We start from the raw sequence: 18,772 nt of genomic DNA, 5'->3' as shown, positions 1-18,772 counted from the left end.
GTATCTTTTTAGTAAGGCAAAGTTTTTGTATGATTCGTTGCTCTGGGTGATTATGGGCCTCTCAGCTATCTTCCGGTATTAGTTTATATTTAATAATATGGACATTTTTAATTTTTTCAATAGTATTGAATGATCCTGGGCTAGCTGCTACTTTCATATTATTGTCGTGTTATTGTATCTTTGCCGTCATGTTTATCTTTGTATTGTAGTATGTTATTATTTTATCTTTGTCTAGGCCTAGTTTTTCGAGCTTGTCTCCCCATGGGCCTATGTCATTTATATATATATGTATGTGCGATTAGTAAATAAATGAACTTGAACTTGAACTTGAGTCAAAATTTGAAAAAGAATTAAGTGCTTGTCTGAAGAAACACGAACCTTCGACATTTATAATTAATAACTGTGAATTTATCCCTTGAACTTTTGAAGAAAAAACTGAGAATTGCTTATGCTTCAATTGCATCTAATATTAAACATATTGATAAATTAAATCTTGCGAAAATTTATAATAGCCTAGTTGTACCTCATCTCCTTTCTCTTTGTCCGGTTTGGCAGTTTTTTAGTGAACCTCAGAAACTATCTGTTCGTAGAGTATATTTTCGTTATGCTAAATTCCTTCTCAGTTACCCTCCTTGGACTAGAAATAGTTACTTAGTGAACAAATTCCGCCTAGTTTCTCCTACATCTATTATTGATAAAAGGCTTCATGATTTTCGTTCTTCTATGTCGATAGTGTCTCACCCATGGTCAGCATTACTTATTTAATTGTTTGATTGCGTTGATTTGTATTTATTTGTACCTTTTTTTTCTCTTATTACTCCATCTTAAGGGCGTTCCGCCCTCTTTTTGTAGATGGGTTATAAATAAATTGATTGATTGATATATATATATATATATATATATATATATATATATATATATATATATATATATATAGAATTAGTTTTTAATTAAGTCAAGAAAGAGAATCTCTTGGGAATGTTTATCTGGATTTTGCTATATAATAATGCAATCTTTATTTGCATTTTTGTTCAAAGTATCCTAAGTTATATCAAAATCATAGAGCAATTGAGAACAAATTAAGGAGCTTCTTGGCAGAGCTTGGTCAAATGCCCCATATATTTAAGCAAATGACTTATTCTAATCCACTACATTCTAGAGAATTTTCGCCTAGAAATTCGGTAACCATATACCTATTTAAAGGTGATTGACGCAAAATAGCCGTTTTGTAAAAAATACAGTAGTGTAAACTAATGGTAAAGAGTTTATCCTCTCTTTTCAAGTGTATTGGTTACGGTTTCCTTAAGAAAAGGACTTGCCATTTTTGAAGCACCGGTGCCTGGGCACTCAAACCTGAATTACAGATACACTAGAAAACGGTCTTATGAAAGAAGCTTTGAAATGGCGTAGAGATTCAAAATTCAAAATACGTATATGTCGGCCTTGTATCAATTTTTGAGATCCAGTTGACATAGGAGATAGCTAAGCAAGTTGATGGAACTTTGTCATGGTATCTTGAGAAGTTGCCTAGTTTAGTTAATTTTTAGTTCAGAGCTTTAATGATGCCCCGGGAAGGCTTTAAAGTAGGCTATGTATCCCCATCCCATTTCCTTTAAAAGGGCAGTGACCTATGATGACCTTAGATAATTTTCATATTGCAAAATTGAAGCCTAAGGAAATTGATCTACAGCTCAAATGAGGCATAAGGAAAAGGTTTTGTGCCTTAGCCCACAACTTTGCACAATCTTGATTGAGCCTGTAAAATATTAAAAAACATTTAAGCTATTCCTTAAATTTGAAAAAAGGCTTTGTGCTGCTGAAAATCCTGCTGAGATCGTAGAAAACATGGTTTTCAAACATAGACAAAAGTAAAAGAGTCTAATAACTGAAAATTGGAAATTTTTTTCAAATTTAGATAGCATTGGCTTAGACTTCTTTTAGGCTATATGCAGTCTTCCAAGCCCTAGAAACATAGGAAGGGTAGAGATAGCACATGGGAATAATAAGGTCTAGCAATGCTAATGTTATTTCTTATTGAATCTCATTAAATGTCATATTTTTCTAGTGTAAACCCCCTAAAACACATGGAAAATGACATCTCCCCCCTCATATCCTTTTTTCCAAATGTATCTGATCAAAATTTTGAGATAACCATTTTATTCAAAATGGTCCTAAAGTCAAGTAATTATACCAATGGACATTTTGGAGGGTTTTGTAGTGGGTTTGGCTATAAAAGCTCTAGAGAGAGCTCATTTTGATTAGAAAGCAACTGTTTTAGCTCCTATTTTAGTGCTTGTTAAAAGTCAAAGTGATTAGATAGCAACTAACTCACCCCCTTCCCACATCAATCTATTCATCAAACCCATCCAATCAAAATTTTTAAGTTACTCATTTTATTCAGCATAGTTGAAAAGCCCAGTAACTATGTTTTTTGGGCAACCTCCCCCCTTCCTTCACAGCTCTCAGGGCAAGGGCTGTAAACTATGCAATTTTCCCCTTGTTTATGTATATGATGGATGATAGTGTGTCAGAATGGAAAGAAGTCCAGCAAACCCTAAATGACAAAGAAATCCAAGAGTGGCAAGCCCATACAGACTGACACAAGGTTTTACTGCCAAGCTAAACAGCCCAGAGAGGATGTTTATTTTAAATTTGGGTTGAATAAAGAGGATTTGAAGAATTTGTTGTTACTAAGAGGAGATAGTTTGGATTTAGGTAGGAGAAGGAAGTTTAGGTTGGCAGCCCACCCCTACTTTTGCCCTTTGTGTGAATAAGAATCAGGGGTGTAATTGCTACAGGGCAAGGAGGTTAACTGCCCCTCCAGACCCAAGTTTGCCTCCCCCCAGCTGAAAAAGACTATGGTTTCTACAAAAAATTTTGTCAAAATTTGAATAAGCCAAAATTAAAATTCAAAATATGTTTAAATATTTTAATTATATAGTGATGCTGGTGTATAGTTGCCAAGTATTTGTTTCCCAAAAATTCACAGATTAAGTGCACCAAGTTGTTTATTTTCGATATTTGGAGAAACTTGTACAGAAGAGAGTGATATGCCTGCCCAAGTTCTGTAGACCCTGTTGCAAATTAGTGTGGCTTCTAAACAAGATTGTAGATGGCATTGTGTAGTCCAACCAAGTCCCTAAATTTCTGTAAAGGCTGCAAAATAGGTCTTGAACCAAACTCTAAAGTAGTTTTGTGTGGCGGTTGTGAAAAATGGCTCTGCATTGACTGCCTTAAAATGTGCATCCCAGAGTATGAACCTTTTACAAAATGTCAAGTGTTAGAGATATGCAGTGGTACTGTCCATTCTGCAGGCATTCTAGTTCCCCAGCTGACCCTCCTTCACTAGCCAAAATTTCAAATCTAATAACTTCCAAGGTCCCAAGTGCCTTGGTTATTGTGGAAATAGTGAATGGCATGGTAGAGGATGTTGATGACCTAGAAAAAACATGGCTGATAGATGCACTTTTTTAGGGGTCAAGGAACATGTTAGCACAGTAATGCAGCAGGAATCACCAAAAAATGAAACAGGCCATTTACTCCCACCTTGAAGATGAAATCCACAGAATATTCAGACAGGAAAATGAAAGGGATAAGTAGAAATACAACATAGTTACATATGGTATCCCCTTGCAGTCAGGAATAGACAGCAATAAGGAATTCATAATAAAATTAGGATAAAATTAGGATAAAATATGATATAATAAAATCATAATACAAATTATTAGATGGATTCTACCTACTTATAAGCCCTTAACCACCCAGCAACCCATCAGACAGGCATGTATAAGTCATCAAGAACCCACCCCAATTTTTCCCCCTCCCATCCTTTTCTCTGTCCAAAACTTAGACTTAAAAAAACATGTCTTGCAAAGATTGTATGAACTCCAGCAAGAAATTCAGTTTAAGGCAGTACATCTTGGGAAGACTGGGAAAAAGAAAATCCTTGGCTGCTGAACTCAGGCACTGGACTAGGTGAGCCAAATCTAGCTATCAACCACAGAAAGGTGATTGCAAAAAACTTGATCTGTCCAGGTGGAGGGCATTCCCACCAGGCCATTGACTATTAGATGCCCCTTCTACCACCCCGGTAAGATGTATAAATAGTAATATAGTAAATAGTAAAGAGCTGTGAAGCATTAATGAACTTTCTGAACCATCCTTCAAGTATATCACAAATGGAAGTCCTGTTTTGTCCTTTGGCTCCTTCCACACACCTATAAATTGCTTCTCTGACTCTGTTTTATCAATATCACCTCCCTGAAATATTTTAAACCATCACCTCATCCAAACATCTTTAAAAAGTATCAGTACCAATGCTGACAGTTTTTCAAATAAATGGAACAAGGCTTCCTCTGTTCTTTTAAAATAACAAGCTGATATACAATTGCATAGCTGCAATTGTGGAAGTGTGCCTCAAATTTAGCAATACCTAACTTACAGAATGTTGCATCAGCAACAATGGATACAAAATTTTTTCAAATATATTGGACTCTAATTGCAGGAGAGGAGTGGCTATTTTTGTTAGGGAAGAGCTGCAGATGGTTGCATCTTGTCTATCAAACAATTATCTATACCTAACTGTGAATGAGCCTACAAGAATTTTTAGTGATCAGAATCCATCCCTTTTTGACCTGGTTATTGTTACTAGTCCTGAGACATTGATCAGTAATGATTATCTCCCTCCCCCCTTGAAAAAAGCAACCATGTTACAATTCTCTCTACAATTAATATTCAGAGCAAACAAACTGCTTGGAAGCATCACTCATTTATTGATTATGAAGCTGTTTTTTGAGCTTTAGATTCAAATTCATTTTATGTAAAAAACATGCAACAGACAGAGCCAATTATTAGTTTTTATTGTCATACACACAAAAAAATTCGTTGACAAGTCAAAATTAACATTCACAAAATTATAATATATACAATTAACAATAATAATTGTCACATACACATGAAAATAAGTCAACAAGTATACACAAAATTATAATATATACAATTAACAACAATAATCCGGATTAAAAAGTCGACCCAGCATTAAACAACTTAACAAACAAGGGTACAAAACTAAGCTCATAACAAGCATGTGACACAGTCACAGGTTGAAGTTTCAGTACAGGCTCTGCAATGGCCCTGAGTGGCCTTACCCGTGCTGGTTGATGTTGGGAAGGGAGGATATTTTAGTGTATAGGGCTGGATAAAATTTTATTGCCAAAGGATAGGGTTAGTTAAAATGTATTAATTGGAGCTTTACCACAGATGCTGATCTTGAGACTTCTTTGCATATGTTCAGTGCTGAATTGAGACATACTTGCATCAGGATGACTAGACAGCCTAAAACACTGCCATATCTAGCTCCTTTTATTTTTAATCTCATCCAAAGCATGGAAAAAGTATTGTAAAGATAGGAACTCCTGTAACTTTGAAAGATACCAGGTAGCCAGAAATCTTGTTACACATTGACTAAAAAGACTTTGCACAATAACACTACTGTTACTACAGCTACTACCATTACCATTACTACTTCTATAGTGAGTGCTACAAGGCTGAGGAATGGAAGTTAAAATTTGAGGAAATGTCAAGGGGAAAGTTGAACTAAATCATAATGTGATGGATGCATATGGATTGTCAAAAGGCAATATCTTTGGAATGGCTCACCATATCAAGCTGAAAATGCCAGTGCTTTAGGAGAAGGAATTTTAACAGGCCAAAAGGTAACATGTTCATACTACTAGTATTATATTAACACTGCTGTTACTGTTACTACTACTAATAAAACAGTTCTGCTGCTACTATGGATCCTACTACTACTATGATGCTATTACTATTAATTCTAAAGGTATGAAGGTGAAAAGCTGACAGAATATAGAGGAGAAATTTGAACTAAATCCAAACGCTCAGTGTGCATGCATATTGTCAATAGGGTGAATCTCAGGAATGGATTAGGAAACTAAGCTGGAAATTTCAGGGATTGCTCAAAGGGGAAGATTAATTAACCAAAATGCATCATGTTAATGCTACTACCTTTACTACTTTTACTGCTACAACTGCTCCAACTACTACTTCCATTGTAACTACTATTAATGCTAAAATGGATCATTCCAAAAAGTGTTGAGGGAATGTACAACTAAATTAAATAACACTATGTGTATAGAGGTTATCAAAAGGGCATATCTGCAATAACTTACTAAATATATGAACTGGAAAGTCATCCCCCTTGTTCCTTATACTGGCCGCATGCCCTTTTGTTGCCTTCTGTAGTATACCTTAAGCCTTCATTTTGAATCTTGTTATGATGCTCTGATGAATAATGATTGGGCTTACTACAATAATTGTAATTTACGCTTTTTTATAATTAGCCTGTTCTGACAGTTGGTTCTGCTGTTCCCAACTGGGACTAAAGCTGTTTTTACGTTTATGTGGACTATTCCTGTTTGTACTAGCATTACCCCCCTATCATTTTGGTGTTCATTTTTTTCTTCTTTCTTGGGAGTCATTTGTAGACCTATAACTGTAAATCTCATCTCTGAATCTCACATGCTTCTTCCTTTTACTGCCTTTGAGGTTATTTTGGCTTCCAGTGCTTTTTATTGATATTTGCTCAAATTTTTTCATTGCTTCATTGGTTTGAAATTCCTTGTCTATAGCTTCCCCACTTTTTCAGGTTTCTGTGAGGGTATTAACTTAATGAGCTTTATAGGCAATCCTTGTGTAGGCCTACATGCTTGTAATCGAACTTATTGAGTTGCTTCATCATCTTCACTTTTACCTATCTACAAACATACAGATCTGCCAATTTTGTCAGCATATTTGTAAATACTCATGGATGTAGTAAAAGTAACTACCTCTGTTTTAAGCTTTTCTGATTTGATTGTCTCAATAAATCTTGCTTTAAAAGTTTTTACTTACCTGTCCATGCTACCATTTGCGGTTTCCCGCCCTTGGTACTTTTGAGGGCAATCCCATTGATCTCACACGAACTGCATAATCTTCTTTCTCATCCACTATCACTGAATAGATGCGCATTGATTTGGTGCTATGTATACCAGTCATGGTATGTACACAATCTACACATGCTCTTGTCCAACCAGATCTAATGCTCTAGATTTCTGATCTTGAAGACCTGAACAAGCAGTAGGTAAACTAAGGTAGTTACAATTTGGTGAGGGTTTGGCAAGTCATGAATGAGGAAAATCTAGGTTATCTCTTCTAATATATTGCTTAAAGAATACAAAAAGAATATGACTTCTAATATGATTTACAGACATACACTCAAATAAATAAAACAATCAAAGCAAGCTGGCTAATCCCAAAGTACTGTAGTGCAGTGATGCCATGTATGAATAAACTTCAAAAACACAATTTTTCTATATTCTTGACTTTATATAGTGAAAAATAGCTTGTAAAGGAGAGAAAACAGGGATAAAACCAGCCTGGCAGCTGACTATGTTTTCTCTTCTTTACAATTTTTTTTTGTCATGCTTAGCCAGTGTGGTCTTGAAAATTGTTTACTTCATATAGTATTTTTTCCAACCATAATTTTGAGCTCTTTTCTCAATTTCTTATCCCACATCTCATATGATATCCAGGAAGTTAACACTACTGACATCTGGTCTATTAAATCTAAACTATATATTCTATTTCTTCGGATTCCGAAATCAGGATCAATAAAATATTTTTCTATTTTATTTGACAATTTGTTTTAATTGATCCTAATTGTTATGCTAGTAAAATTATGAAAGCTATGTAATAAATAATTACAGGTTATAAGATATGCAACTAATCATTTAAAACTATGAGCTAAATAATGAAAAATACATCTGAGGCAAAAAAAGTGATAGAATTAAAAAGAATTTAAAAAGTAATAAAAGTAGATGGTGTCTGGTATACACTCTCAAGACCCTTCAATTTTACTAGAACAGTCGCCCGTAGACGAGATATCTGGATTCAAGTACCTTGGCTCTCTGGTAGACCCAATAGGAGAACATACATAGGAAATTCAGTTGAGAATCGCTTCGCAACTGGAACCTTCAACCAAGTAAATCACTCTCTATGGAGCCAGAAAAAAGTTTGTTGACAGACAAGAATAAGGATATATCTCCCTTGTTCAGTCTGTCTTACTATATGGCTGTGGGACATGGGCTCTGAAAGCATCCAATATTCAAGCCCCCAATGCATTTGACCATTCATGTCTAAGGAGAATCATTGGCATTAAACTCTATGATCGAATCAGCAATGATGAACTCCCCAAAATCTGCCATCAGCATTTTCATTTGGCCACTATAATTAAACAAAGAAGACTGATGGTTTGGTCAAACACTTTGCTGCCCACGCCACATCTTTGTTAATTAAGCCCTCAGATGTATACCTCTTCTGGGATGGAAAAAATGACATGGGGGACAGGAGAAAACATGGCTCGCCTGCATCAAGGCTTACCTAGACCCCATTGGTGGCTTCAAGAAGTATGGACGAAGATGAGAAAAGTCCTGGCTCAAATTGATCAAGCCACTTTCAAATGACCAAGACTCTTGGCTTACTTCAACAACAAAGCTACTGGACACCAAGGAGAGCTGAGATGCTTGTGTCATGCTACAAGTATAAGTAAGTAAGTTTGCTTTTTAATGGAAGGTTCGGAACATTAAAAACGGTTGGAACTGAGGCAGTCACTAAAATAACATCTTAACTATGCAAATGTTTTCTCCAGTTTTTGCAATTGCAGTGTTAAGTAAATTCTTTATATTATCTGCTATATCCTTTGGGATTAGACCAAAAAATTTACAGATCAAAGATAAAAATATCAGATCAACCATTCTTTCACCATATATCAGTAGCCTGCTCATAGAGACCTAGGTTTTATTTACAATCTCTGACTTCAATCTTCAAACAGCTCAGAATGTTTCTTTTATTGTGCTCTGGCAGCAATTGGCTCTCACTTTGGCTTTGACTGGAGTCACACAGTATTAAAACTTTAGAAATCCAAAATATTTATTTGCTCATTTCAGCTGCTGAATGTGTGGCAAAGATAGCAAGTGAGCCACGAGCAGGGTGAGAGCTGCATACTTTGTTTTTCTTTAAAATACTAACATTAAAACAATTGTTGTAGGATTAGGCCACTATCAGTAACCTCCTAAATTCAAAATCTGGAATATAAACTAAACAGAGATTAATTTCAATATTTTACATTGATAAAAAATTTAGTGTCTGTAGTAAATAAGCTTAGAATCCTTTGATATAAATTGTGGTCGAATGTGGCCTGAATGATTCTTGAATGACCATAAATTGAAACAGTAACAGCATGTCTACATTTATGAAGTGAACGGGTTTAGGGAGCTGGTGCCTGAGACTGTGCTCTGAAGCCTTGAAAGCAAAAGCTACAGATGAGCCAGAAATAATAGAGTGCGTTTAGACACCCCCCCCCTCCAATGGTACTAGATATCAGAATGTGTAATTGGAAAAAGTCCCCCTGTAATGTTCTGTAATCTTCAGTTCTATACAGTAAAACCCAGAAAAAAATACACAGCATTACAAATATGGCGTCCTTTACTAGTTCAGCTTGGCTTTCAGTATGATTCAAATGCAGAGCATGTTAATCACTGGACAAAAGTGTGTTGGGTTGGGATGGGGTGGTTCCCTAATTTTGAGGTAAAGTGCATATGATCCTTTTCTTTGTGACTTTATTATTCAAATCTCTTTTCTTTTTCAGAGTCAAAATGTGTCACATTTTCATCCTTATTTTTGTGACTTTATTATTCAAATCTCTTTTCTTTTTCAGAGTCAAAATATGTCACATTTTCATCCTTATTTACGTGAATGCAAATCCCAAGCACCAAGAACACGTGAATATAATGGAGTTATTTCTACACAGCATGCCAATGTGCTACTAAGCAATAGAGTAAGGAATTATTTCTTTTCATATGTGATATAAAGTTAAAAAAATGTATTAACTTAGGTTTGCAATTTTAGTGAAAAATCAGTGCTTAAATTTTTGGCAATGCTAGACTACTCAATTCTAATTTATTTCTGTGTAAAAAGAAACCTTAGGCAGAGAAAAACAATTAAATGAAACAAAATTTAAATGAATATGATCTGTATATGAGGTGGGCTGCCCCCTCCAATTGCCTTATAAAATTTAAAGGTTAAAAGATGTGTTAACTTAGGTTTGCAATTTTAGTGAAAAGTCAGTGCTTAAGTTTTTTGCAATGCTGGACTCCTCAATTTTAATTCAGTTCAGTGTAAAAAGAAAGGTCAGGCAGAGAAAAACAATTAAATGAAACATAATTTATTTGAATGTCATCTGTCTATGAGGTGGGTTGCCTTAACCCAAAGCTGATGCTGACTCGATTTTGGTATGCAACAAATGTGGTAATGGGTGATTGCAAGGGTTTTATATATCAATTACCTTTAAAAAAATGTGAACTGAAAATTTTACTGTTTAAAGCAAATGCATTTGAATAAGGTCTTCCATTTTAAAGAGGCATTGTATTTTTTTTTGTCTTGACTTAATTCCCATCTGTCCTTGGAGGTCGTTTTGAGGCCTCTTTTTTCACTACTCTATTGATGTAATTCCTGTATGAACTTTGATCTTCTGCAAGGCGGTGAAGATGCGGTCGGATAAACAACAAGAAGTTATCCTTCCATTTCTTGAGGGGCGCCCTCTAGGTCGAGAACCATGTACCTGACCTTCAAAGGCTATCGTCGAGTGCTATCCATATGTTGTATTTGCGCTAGCCATCTAAGCTGCTGCAGTTTTATTCTGTCAACGTTGGTGAGTTTTACATTGAGATAACGAAGAAGCTTGATGTTGGAAATTCTATCATGATAAGTAATACTAGGCATACGCTGCAGAGATTTGTTTTCAAAGGCAGTAAGACAATACTTAAGCGTTATTGATGAGTTCCCGCCTGATAAGTACCCTAAGAAGTCTTTGAGATATTATAGATATGCCTTTTTGAAAACCTGGATGTCCATAGTATCTTGATTCAATATCCCTGTGAGTGTTCCCTAAAAGTTTCAACTTACTTTCCTTAACTGTTTCTGAGATGCTATCGATACACTCTTGCACAAACTTGGAAGCACATAGTGGGTTTTGATTATTCTTAACATGTTCTGAAAGTTTCAACTTAATGGCCTTAGCCATCCCTGAAACATTGCAGATGTGCTATTTTTACACAATGGATGCACATAATGTCTTACTTTAGTTCATCATACCTTGAAAGTTTCAACCAACTACTCTTAGCAGTTCCTGAGATGTTGCTGGTATGCCGTTTTGAAATCAAGGATGCGCTTAATGTCTTTTTATGTAGTTTCACCATCCTTCTTAACATTTCCTAGAAGTTCTAGTACCCTTACCTGTTCCTAATATTTTCTAGATATAGCCTTGACTACTTTGGTGTTAATAGTGTCTTTGATTTAGTTCAACATCCCCTCATAATTCTCTTAAAGTTTCAACGTAGTATCCTTAACCGTTTCTGAGATATTGCAGATACGCCCTAATGAAAATCTGGAGGCATGTTTTCTAATTTAGTTGAATATCACCAACAGAACACCCTGAAGTTCCAACGCAAGACCCTCAACTGTTCCTAAGATAAGTTTTGGTGACCTTTTGGTAGTCTGGTCTTTTGATTTAGATTTACATTTAACTCAATATTCCCTGAAAGTTTCCACGTAATACCTTTAGCTGTTCCGAAGATAATACAAACCCACCCTATGGACAATCTGGATACATATAGTTTCTTTTGACTCAACTCAGCTTGTCCTGATAGTTTCAACTTAATACCCTGAGCGGTTTCTGTGATATTGAAGGTGTTTTCAAAATATGCTTCAAAAATATGGTTTCATATAGCCTAGTGTCTTATGATTTATTTCAATGCTCCCATTAACATTTATTGAAGTTACAATTTAACACCCTTTGCCATACTATAGATATTATAGATTATGCCCTTTTGACAATGTAGATGCAAATAGTTACTTTTGACTTGGTTCAGCATCCTCCTCAACATTTCTATGAAGTTTCAACTTAATACCCTTAGCCATTCCTGGTGTATTGCACATGTGCCAATTTGACAACTTTGACGCACATTGTGCCTTTTTGTTGGTGCAGCAATGAAAAATGGACTTAGGGAATAAGCAGAGCTCCAATGCCTGGACAGTCTTCATTAAAACATTTTATTTTCAGATACTGTGTCTATAAAAATAAAATCGTTTTGATTTTTTTTAGTAGGAGTGCCTAGCTTCAAATTCTTAGAAACATCCACAAACTTATCCAGAAAATATCTAAACTTATCCACATTATCCAGATTCTTATATTTAGTGCCTAGCTTAATAATCTGGATAAGAAACTTAATATCCACAAACTTATCCAGAAAATATCTAACTTATCCACATTATCCAGATTCTTATATTTAGTGCCTAGCTTAATAATCTGGATAAGAAACTTAATATCCACAAACTTATCCAGAAAATATCTAAACTTATCCACATTATCCAGATTCTTATATTTAGTGCCTAGCCTAATAATCTGGATAAGAAACTTAATATCCACAAACTTATCCAGAAAATATCTAAACTTATCCACATTATCCAGATTCTTATATTTAGTGCCTAGCTTAATAATCTGGATAAGAAACTTAATATCCACAAACTTATCCAGAAAATATCTAAACTTATCCAGATTCTTATCCAGAAAATATCCAGAAAAACTGCGTTCGACCTTTCACCAGCAGGTCCAGTCGAGTTAGTTTCCAGTATACAGCTCCATGAAAAATATACCCACATCTCACTGAATTCTCTATCAATAGGTGTTGAACAGTATCCATTGTCAACCTTTTTTTCATTGCTGATTTTAAGCATCAAGTCCACCACCAGATGAGGAGCAGAAAAACAATATCCCAAGTCCAACCCAAATTCCTGATAGATTTTATCTATCAGTGTCCAAGAACGCCCTTACGTCACTTTCCAAGTACAACTTACAATAGTAAATTCCAAACTTGTAATAAACTCTTTCATGTTTCACGCTTCCTTTCTCCAAAGCTCTTTCTTAGTAAATTTGTATTCGGCATGGATAAATTGACCGTTGTGAAGTGAATCATAAAACGATTAGATGGGGTTAATTTTTCTCACGAAACTTTAAGGTGCAATTGTGAAATTCGTAAAAATAAACACCTTTGCACGTTAATGAACCACAGATATCATCATCAGGAAAGCGTTGTTTTAAGAGGGGGAAATGATTAAAAATGAATCAATGCACTAAGGGATCTGGGGAAGAAGCTAAAGGAATCTAAAAAACGGATTTTGTTCAAGTGCTCTTTACCATTTTTAATATATTTACATATAAAATTTAAAACTAGTAGATTTTCTGATGATTTTGGTATAATTGTATGCAAAAAGCTGTCCTTTAGCCATCTGCACTCTACAACTTCACCTCTCTGTAACCATGCCACCCCTAGTAGTATGAATTTCAGATCTTAGTTGGAATTGGCCACACAAACCGGTGGAAAGTATTGTTGCTTAACGTTTTATTTACATGATTTGTGGGCCTGCCCCCGAAAATTCTGTCCCGACGAATTAAGGTTAATAAGGTCATCATGGTCGCATGCTGCATCTTTCCCATTAATAATTTCCTCGCGGCTAACCCGACACATTAACCCAGTCCTAATTGCTATACCATCCTCTGGTAAAATGGGCATAGGCTAGCTTGTTTGATACAACCTTAAAATGAACTTATTTGCAGCTAAGAAAGTGCTGTCAAGACTGCAACCATACAATCAACCCCTTTCTATGTGTCAAATACCTCAACCATTTTCATAGTAATAATCAAATCTCTTTGGGCATATGCAAAAGAGACTATAACAGCTCCATGCTCTTTAACAAGTTTGGAATTTGACAAATCACACACGAGTTTAACTTCGCAATCAAGACCTACCTTGTCATTTTGAAAGTTTTTAAATTAAGTTTAGCTCTTCTTGCCAAAACTGTCTCCACAGACTGATAGACACATTGGACATTAGAAGCAGAATCCTCTTTGATTTGCTTTCTCCTCGCTTAAGACTCGCTAAAAATAACTTGAACTTGAACTGATGTTGGTCGTAGGAAAAAAGAATGGCAAATTGAATCCGGTCCTTCGGCAGGCTCGTAAAGAAGCCATACTAAATGTTTAACAGATTAAATTGACATAACTGAATTTAAAACTCTTTTTTTATTTTTACGCTCGCCATCTTCAAATTCACTATCGTACTGAAGCATGGTACCACCAATGCCCAAATGTTCATTAACCTGCTCAAAAATATTTATTTCTTTTGGTGTCATCGAAAATTTACCTGTTAAAATTTTGAAATCAACTTTGGGAAACCTTTTAGCCTTAATTAATTGCAAAATCGTCTAAGTGTGTCTTTGTAGCTTTTTCTATTAAACGTGTACCCCAATTAGAAAGGTTTATTTAAAGAACTGCATTTCAGTACCGAAACAAAATTTTTTAAACCTTTACAATCCCTTAAAGCTAAATTATACATTAATGATTTCTTACCCCTCCCCATTTAAAATAAATTCTTTTTGGAATTTGCCCAAATTTAAAATGTAAATTTTCAATACTTAAATCTACTAATCCACTTTTCCGTTCGTCTAAATCATCCAATTTTGTCACTAAACCATCAACTCAGCCCAAGAGTGCACCCTAAAAAGTGTGCAAGTCGGGTTGAAGAGTTTGATTTTCAGTCGGTTTATTAGACTGAAAACACTTCACCCGACTTCTCATTAAAATAGAAAATTGATTTTTAGCAATGAAGGCTTTCACTCCATCTCTCCCACCCCAATCATGAATTTGACATTCTAAAATGGTTGGAATTTTGTCAGCATAAGTGTGTAGTACAGCAATGAGGTCGATGCGGATCCTACGCTCGACGAAAGAATTAAAGAGGTCCCCAAAAAACTGCTCTATAAACATTTAAATAGCCTAGGGCAGAGTTTTAAAGTTTAAATTCAGGCACAAAAAGTCTGGGGGGAACTGGTGCTGCTTTTTTGTCCTTCAAATTCCACTCCTCTTCAGTGTATATAAGGGAAATGGATTGAGGGTTATAACTTTTCAACCCAGCAAGCACTCTCCCAAGCGTTCTAGGACTAAGATGGTTGTCGACCCAATCAAAGTCTTCATTGAATATATGTCCAAACGCGATTGTCAGAGCCAACTCATCGCCCCCACCTGAATACTTGACTTGTTTGGAGGAGTTGGAAGTGTAGGATCAGTCACTCCATCAAAAAAGACATTGAATAAACTATCAAACATATCTCTGCTGGATTCATCTCGTTGCTCCATATTTAGGAGGATTGTTGAGGGTAGGCAAACGTTTCCATCTAGGAAATTAAATACACATCCCCAAAAATACTGTCACTGTTCACCGCCAACACTAGACCTCCATATGTGCCTGAAAAATGAATAGGCTAAGTTTAATTTTTTTGAAATGGATTCAAGTAGCCTGAAAAGTAACAAATTGTTTTTTTTTTCTAAAGAGTTTCAAATAGCCTGAAAAAGAATAAATTATATCTCGTAGCGATTGTAATAACCTGAAATTACGGATAAATTTCATCATAAGAAGGAATCATAAAGTAAAAGAAGAGTCAAAATAGGAGTCAGTGATAGCTAAATGGGGGAAGAAAAGACACAGGAAAAGCTAAGGTTATATTTTTATAGTGAAGCCTGTTAAAAAAGGAGAACATTTTTAAGGTCACAAGTTAAGGAGAACCATGGCTGGGCCACTGGTCATGGAGGGAATCAGGTGTCTAACCCCGTATGGGCAGGGAGGTATAGTATGCGAGAACGGCATTAACCGCTGAGAATTTTGGAACTAATAGGGCCAAGACCCCCCATAGAGGGTCATTGGTCAGAGCCGCATGGAGAGTCAAGAGTCATTGATCCCCCATGAAGGGGCAGGGTAGGATATTTGGGAGCATGGATTGTCAGAGAGGGAGGGCAGATTTTTGCTATGAAATTATTTCACTGACCGAATGCTAAAAACACTTAACAGTGTATCCACGAATGACCACGGCTTCTCAAGAGTCGGAGGAATTCTAACTTTATTAATAAAAAAATTCTTACTTTTCTAGAGTACATTATTTCTCCTACTATTATTAAACGAAATACGTCTCCATTCAACAGTAAGCGAGGAATATGTGATATAAGTGATATTATGGAATACAATACCATTAATATAGCTTAAGCCTGGGTGCGGTCGAAGTCAATAATACGTTGGTTTCGTAATTGGCCTTCAATGATGTTATTTCTTTAAATAAACAAATACTCGTTGAAAACAAATACAATAATAGCCAAGTTTTTTTAAGCTACCCTCAGCTTACGAACCTGCAATGAACCCTCAGTGATGTTCTTACGAACCGTCAATGATGTTATTGTTTTAAATAAACAAAGTTTCCGTCGGAAACACATGCAATAATAACATGGTTTCGTAATCGACCTTCAAACTCTATACCTAATGGATTATTTTTGAAAAAAAAACCGTGATTTATTTGAAGGCCTGTTATTATTTTTCCTGCTATCTAGTCACATAATTTCGTCAAAATCCTGGGGGGGGGGTTAAAGTTGAAGTCAAATTTCCAAAATCAAGTGAAAATGGCGGTGAAAAATAAAAAATGAGCCACATTGTACCATAAATGCAAAAATATACCAAAGAAAACTGAATGCTTGAATTATTCAGGCCTATCTTAGTTTTGACTAGATTGTTTTCAGAAACTAAATTTCAGCTGTGGGGCAAACTTCGGTCTGGAGGGACAGTCCCCCCTGCCCTGTTGCAAGTAACGGCTGAAAACAAAGTTTGCTTTGTTTTCATGAATTTGAAAATTCTTTTGTGCTGAGTGTTTTTTATGGCACTTGGTATTAACCAAGTGACATATAGCAATCGCAAATTCTGTCGGTCTGTCGGTCCCGGTTTTGCTACTTTAGGCACTTCCAGGTAAGCTAGGACGATGAAATTTGGCAGGCGTATCAGGGACCGGACCAGATTAAATTAGAAATAGTCGTTTTCCCGATTTGACCATCTGCGGGGAGTGGGGGGCCCGTTAATTCGGAGAAAATAGAAAAATTTAAGTATTTATAACTTCCAAACGGGTGATCGGATCTCAATGAAATTTGATATTTAGAAGGATATTGTGTCCCAGAGCTCTTGCTTTAAATCCCGAACAGATCTGGTGATACGGGGGGGGGAGTAGGGAGGGGGAAACCTAAAGCTTGGAAGACGTTTAAAGTGGAGGGATCGGGATGAAACTTGGTGGGAAAAATAAGCACAAGTCTTAGATACATGATTTACACAACCGGAATGGATCTGCTCTCTTTGGGGTAGTTGGGGGGGGAGGAGAAATTCAGAAACATTAGAAAAATGAGGTATTTTTAACTTACGAACGGGTGATCGGATCTCAATGAAATTTGATATCTAGAAAGATATTGTGTCTCAGAGCTCTTATTTTAAGTCCCGACCGGATCTGGTGACATTGGGGGGAGGGAGTTGGGAGGGGGGAACCTAAAACTTGGAAAACACTTAGAGTGGAGGGATCGGAATTAAACTTGGTGGGGAAAATAAGCGCAAGTTCTAGATACATAATTGACATAACTGGAACGGATTCGCTCTCTCTGGGGTAGTTGGAGGGGGTAATTCTGAAAAATTATAAAAAATTAGGTATTTTTAACTTACGAACGGGTGATCGGATCTCAATGAAATTTGATATTTAGAAGGATATCGTGTCTCAATGCTCTTACTTTAAATCTCGAACAGATCTGGTGACATTGGGGGGAGAGTTTGGAGGGGGAAACCTAAAACTTGGAAAACGCTTAGAGTGGAGGGATCGGGATGAAACTTGGTGGGAAAAATAAGTACGAGTCCTAGATAAATGATTGACATAACTGTAACGGATCCGCTCTCTTTGGGGTAGTTGGGGGAGGGGGTTAATTCTGAAAAATTAGAAAAAATGAAGTATTTTTAACTTACGAATGGGTTATCGGATCTCAATGGAAGTTGATATTTAGAAGGATACCGTGTCTCAGAGCTATTATTTTAAATCGCGACCGGATCTGGTAACATGGGGGGAGGAGTTGGGAGGGGGAAACCTAAAACTCGGAAAACACTTAGAGTGGAGGGATTGGGATGAAACTTAGTGGGAAAAATAAGCACAAGTCCTAGATATATGATTGAAATACCCGGAACGGATCCGCTCTCTTTAGGGTAGTTGGGGGGGGGGGGTTAATCCTGAAAAATTAGAAAAAATGAGGTGTTTTTTTCTTACGAACTGGTGATCAGATCTCAATGAAATTTGATATTTAGAAGGATATCGTGTCTCAAAGCTCTTATTTTAACTCCTGACTGGATCTGGTGACATTGGGGGGAGTTTGGAGTGGGGGAACCTAAAATCATGGAAAACGCTGAGATTGGAGGGATCGGGATGAAACTTGGTGGGAAAATAAGCAGAAGTCTTATATACGTGATTTACATAATTGGAATGGATCCGCTCTATTGGAAGGGGGAGTTAATTCTTAAAAATCAGAAAAAATGACGTATATTTAACTTACGAAGGAGTGATCGGATCTTCATGAAACCTCATATTTAGAAGTGACTCAGACTCTTATTTTAAATCTCAGCCGGATCCAGTGTAATTGGGGGGGGGCAGTTGAGGGGAATCGGAAATCTTAGAAAATACTTAAAGCGGTGATATCAGGATGAAACTGGATGGGAAGAATAAAAACCTGTCTAAGGCACGTGAGTGACATAATCAGACCGGA

The 18,772-nt window shown here is 36.2% G+C and overlaps 1 protein-coding gene across 6 annotated transcripts in view; it reads left to right on the top strand.

Annotated features, from left to right (window-relative positions):
* The first annotated feature begins 1,390 nt into the window (after positions 1 to 1,390).
* LOC136034982 (uncharacterized) overlaps positions 1,391 to 18,772 on the top strand; it is a 132,036-nt gene continuing 114,654 nt past the window's right edge. For 5 of the 6 annotated variants that reach the window (XM_065716548.1, XM_065716547.1, XM_065716545.1 and 2 more), the window contains exons 1-2: positions 1,391 to 1,510; positions 9,773 to 9,892. In XM_065716548.1, coding sequence (XP_065572620.1) covers positions 1,508 to 1,510; positions 9,773 to 9,892 — 123 coding nt within the window. In that variant the 5' untranslated portion in view covers positions 1,391 to 1,507. Of the gene's footprint in view, positions 1,511 to 5,545; positions 5,715 to 9,772; positions 9,893 to 18,772 lie in introns of those variants that run through there. The other variant, XM_065716546.1, reaches the window with a different exon arrangement.

Source organism: Artemia franciscana, chromosome 13 (assembly GCF_032884065.1).
Source record: "Artemia franciscana chromosome 13, ASM3288406v1, whole genome shotgun sequence".
Classification (NCBI taxonomy): domain Eukaryota; kingdom Metazoa; phylum Arthropoda; class Branchiopoda; order Anostraca; family Artemiidae; genus Artemia; species Artemia franciscana.
This window is presented reverse-complemented; position numbering and strand designations above follow the sequence as displayed.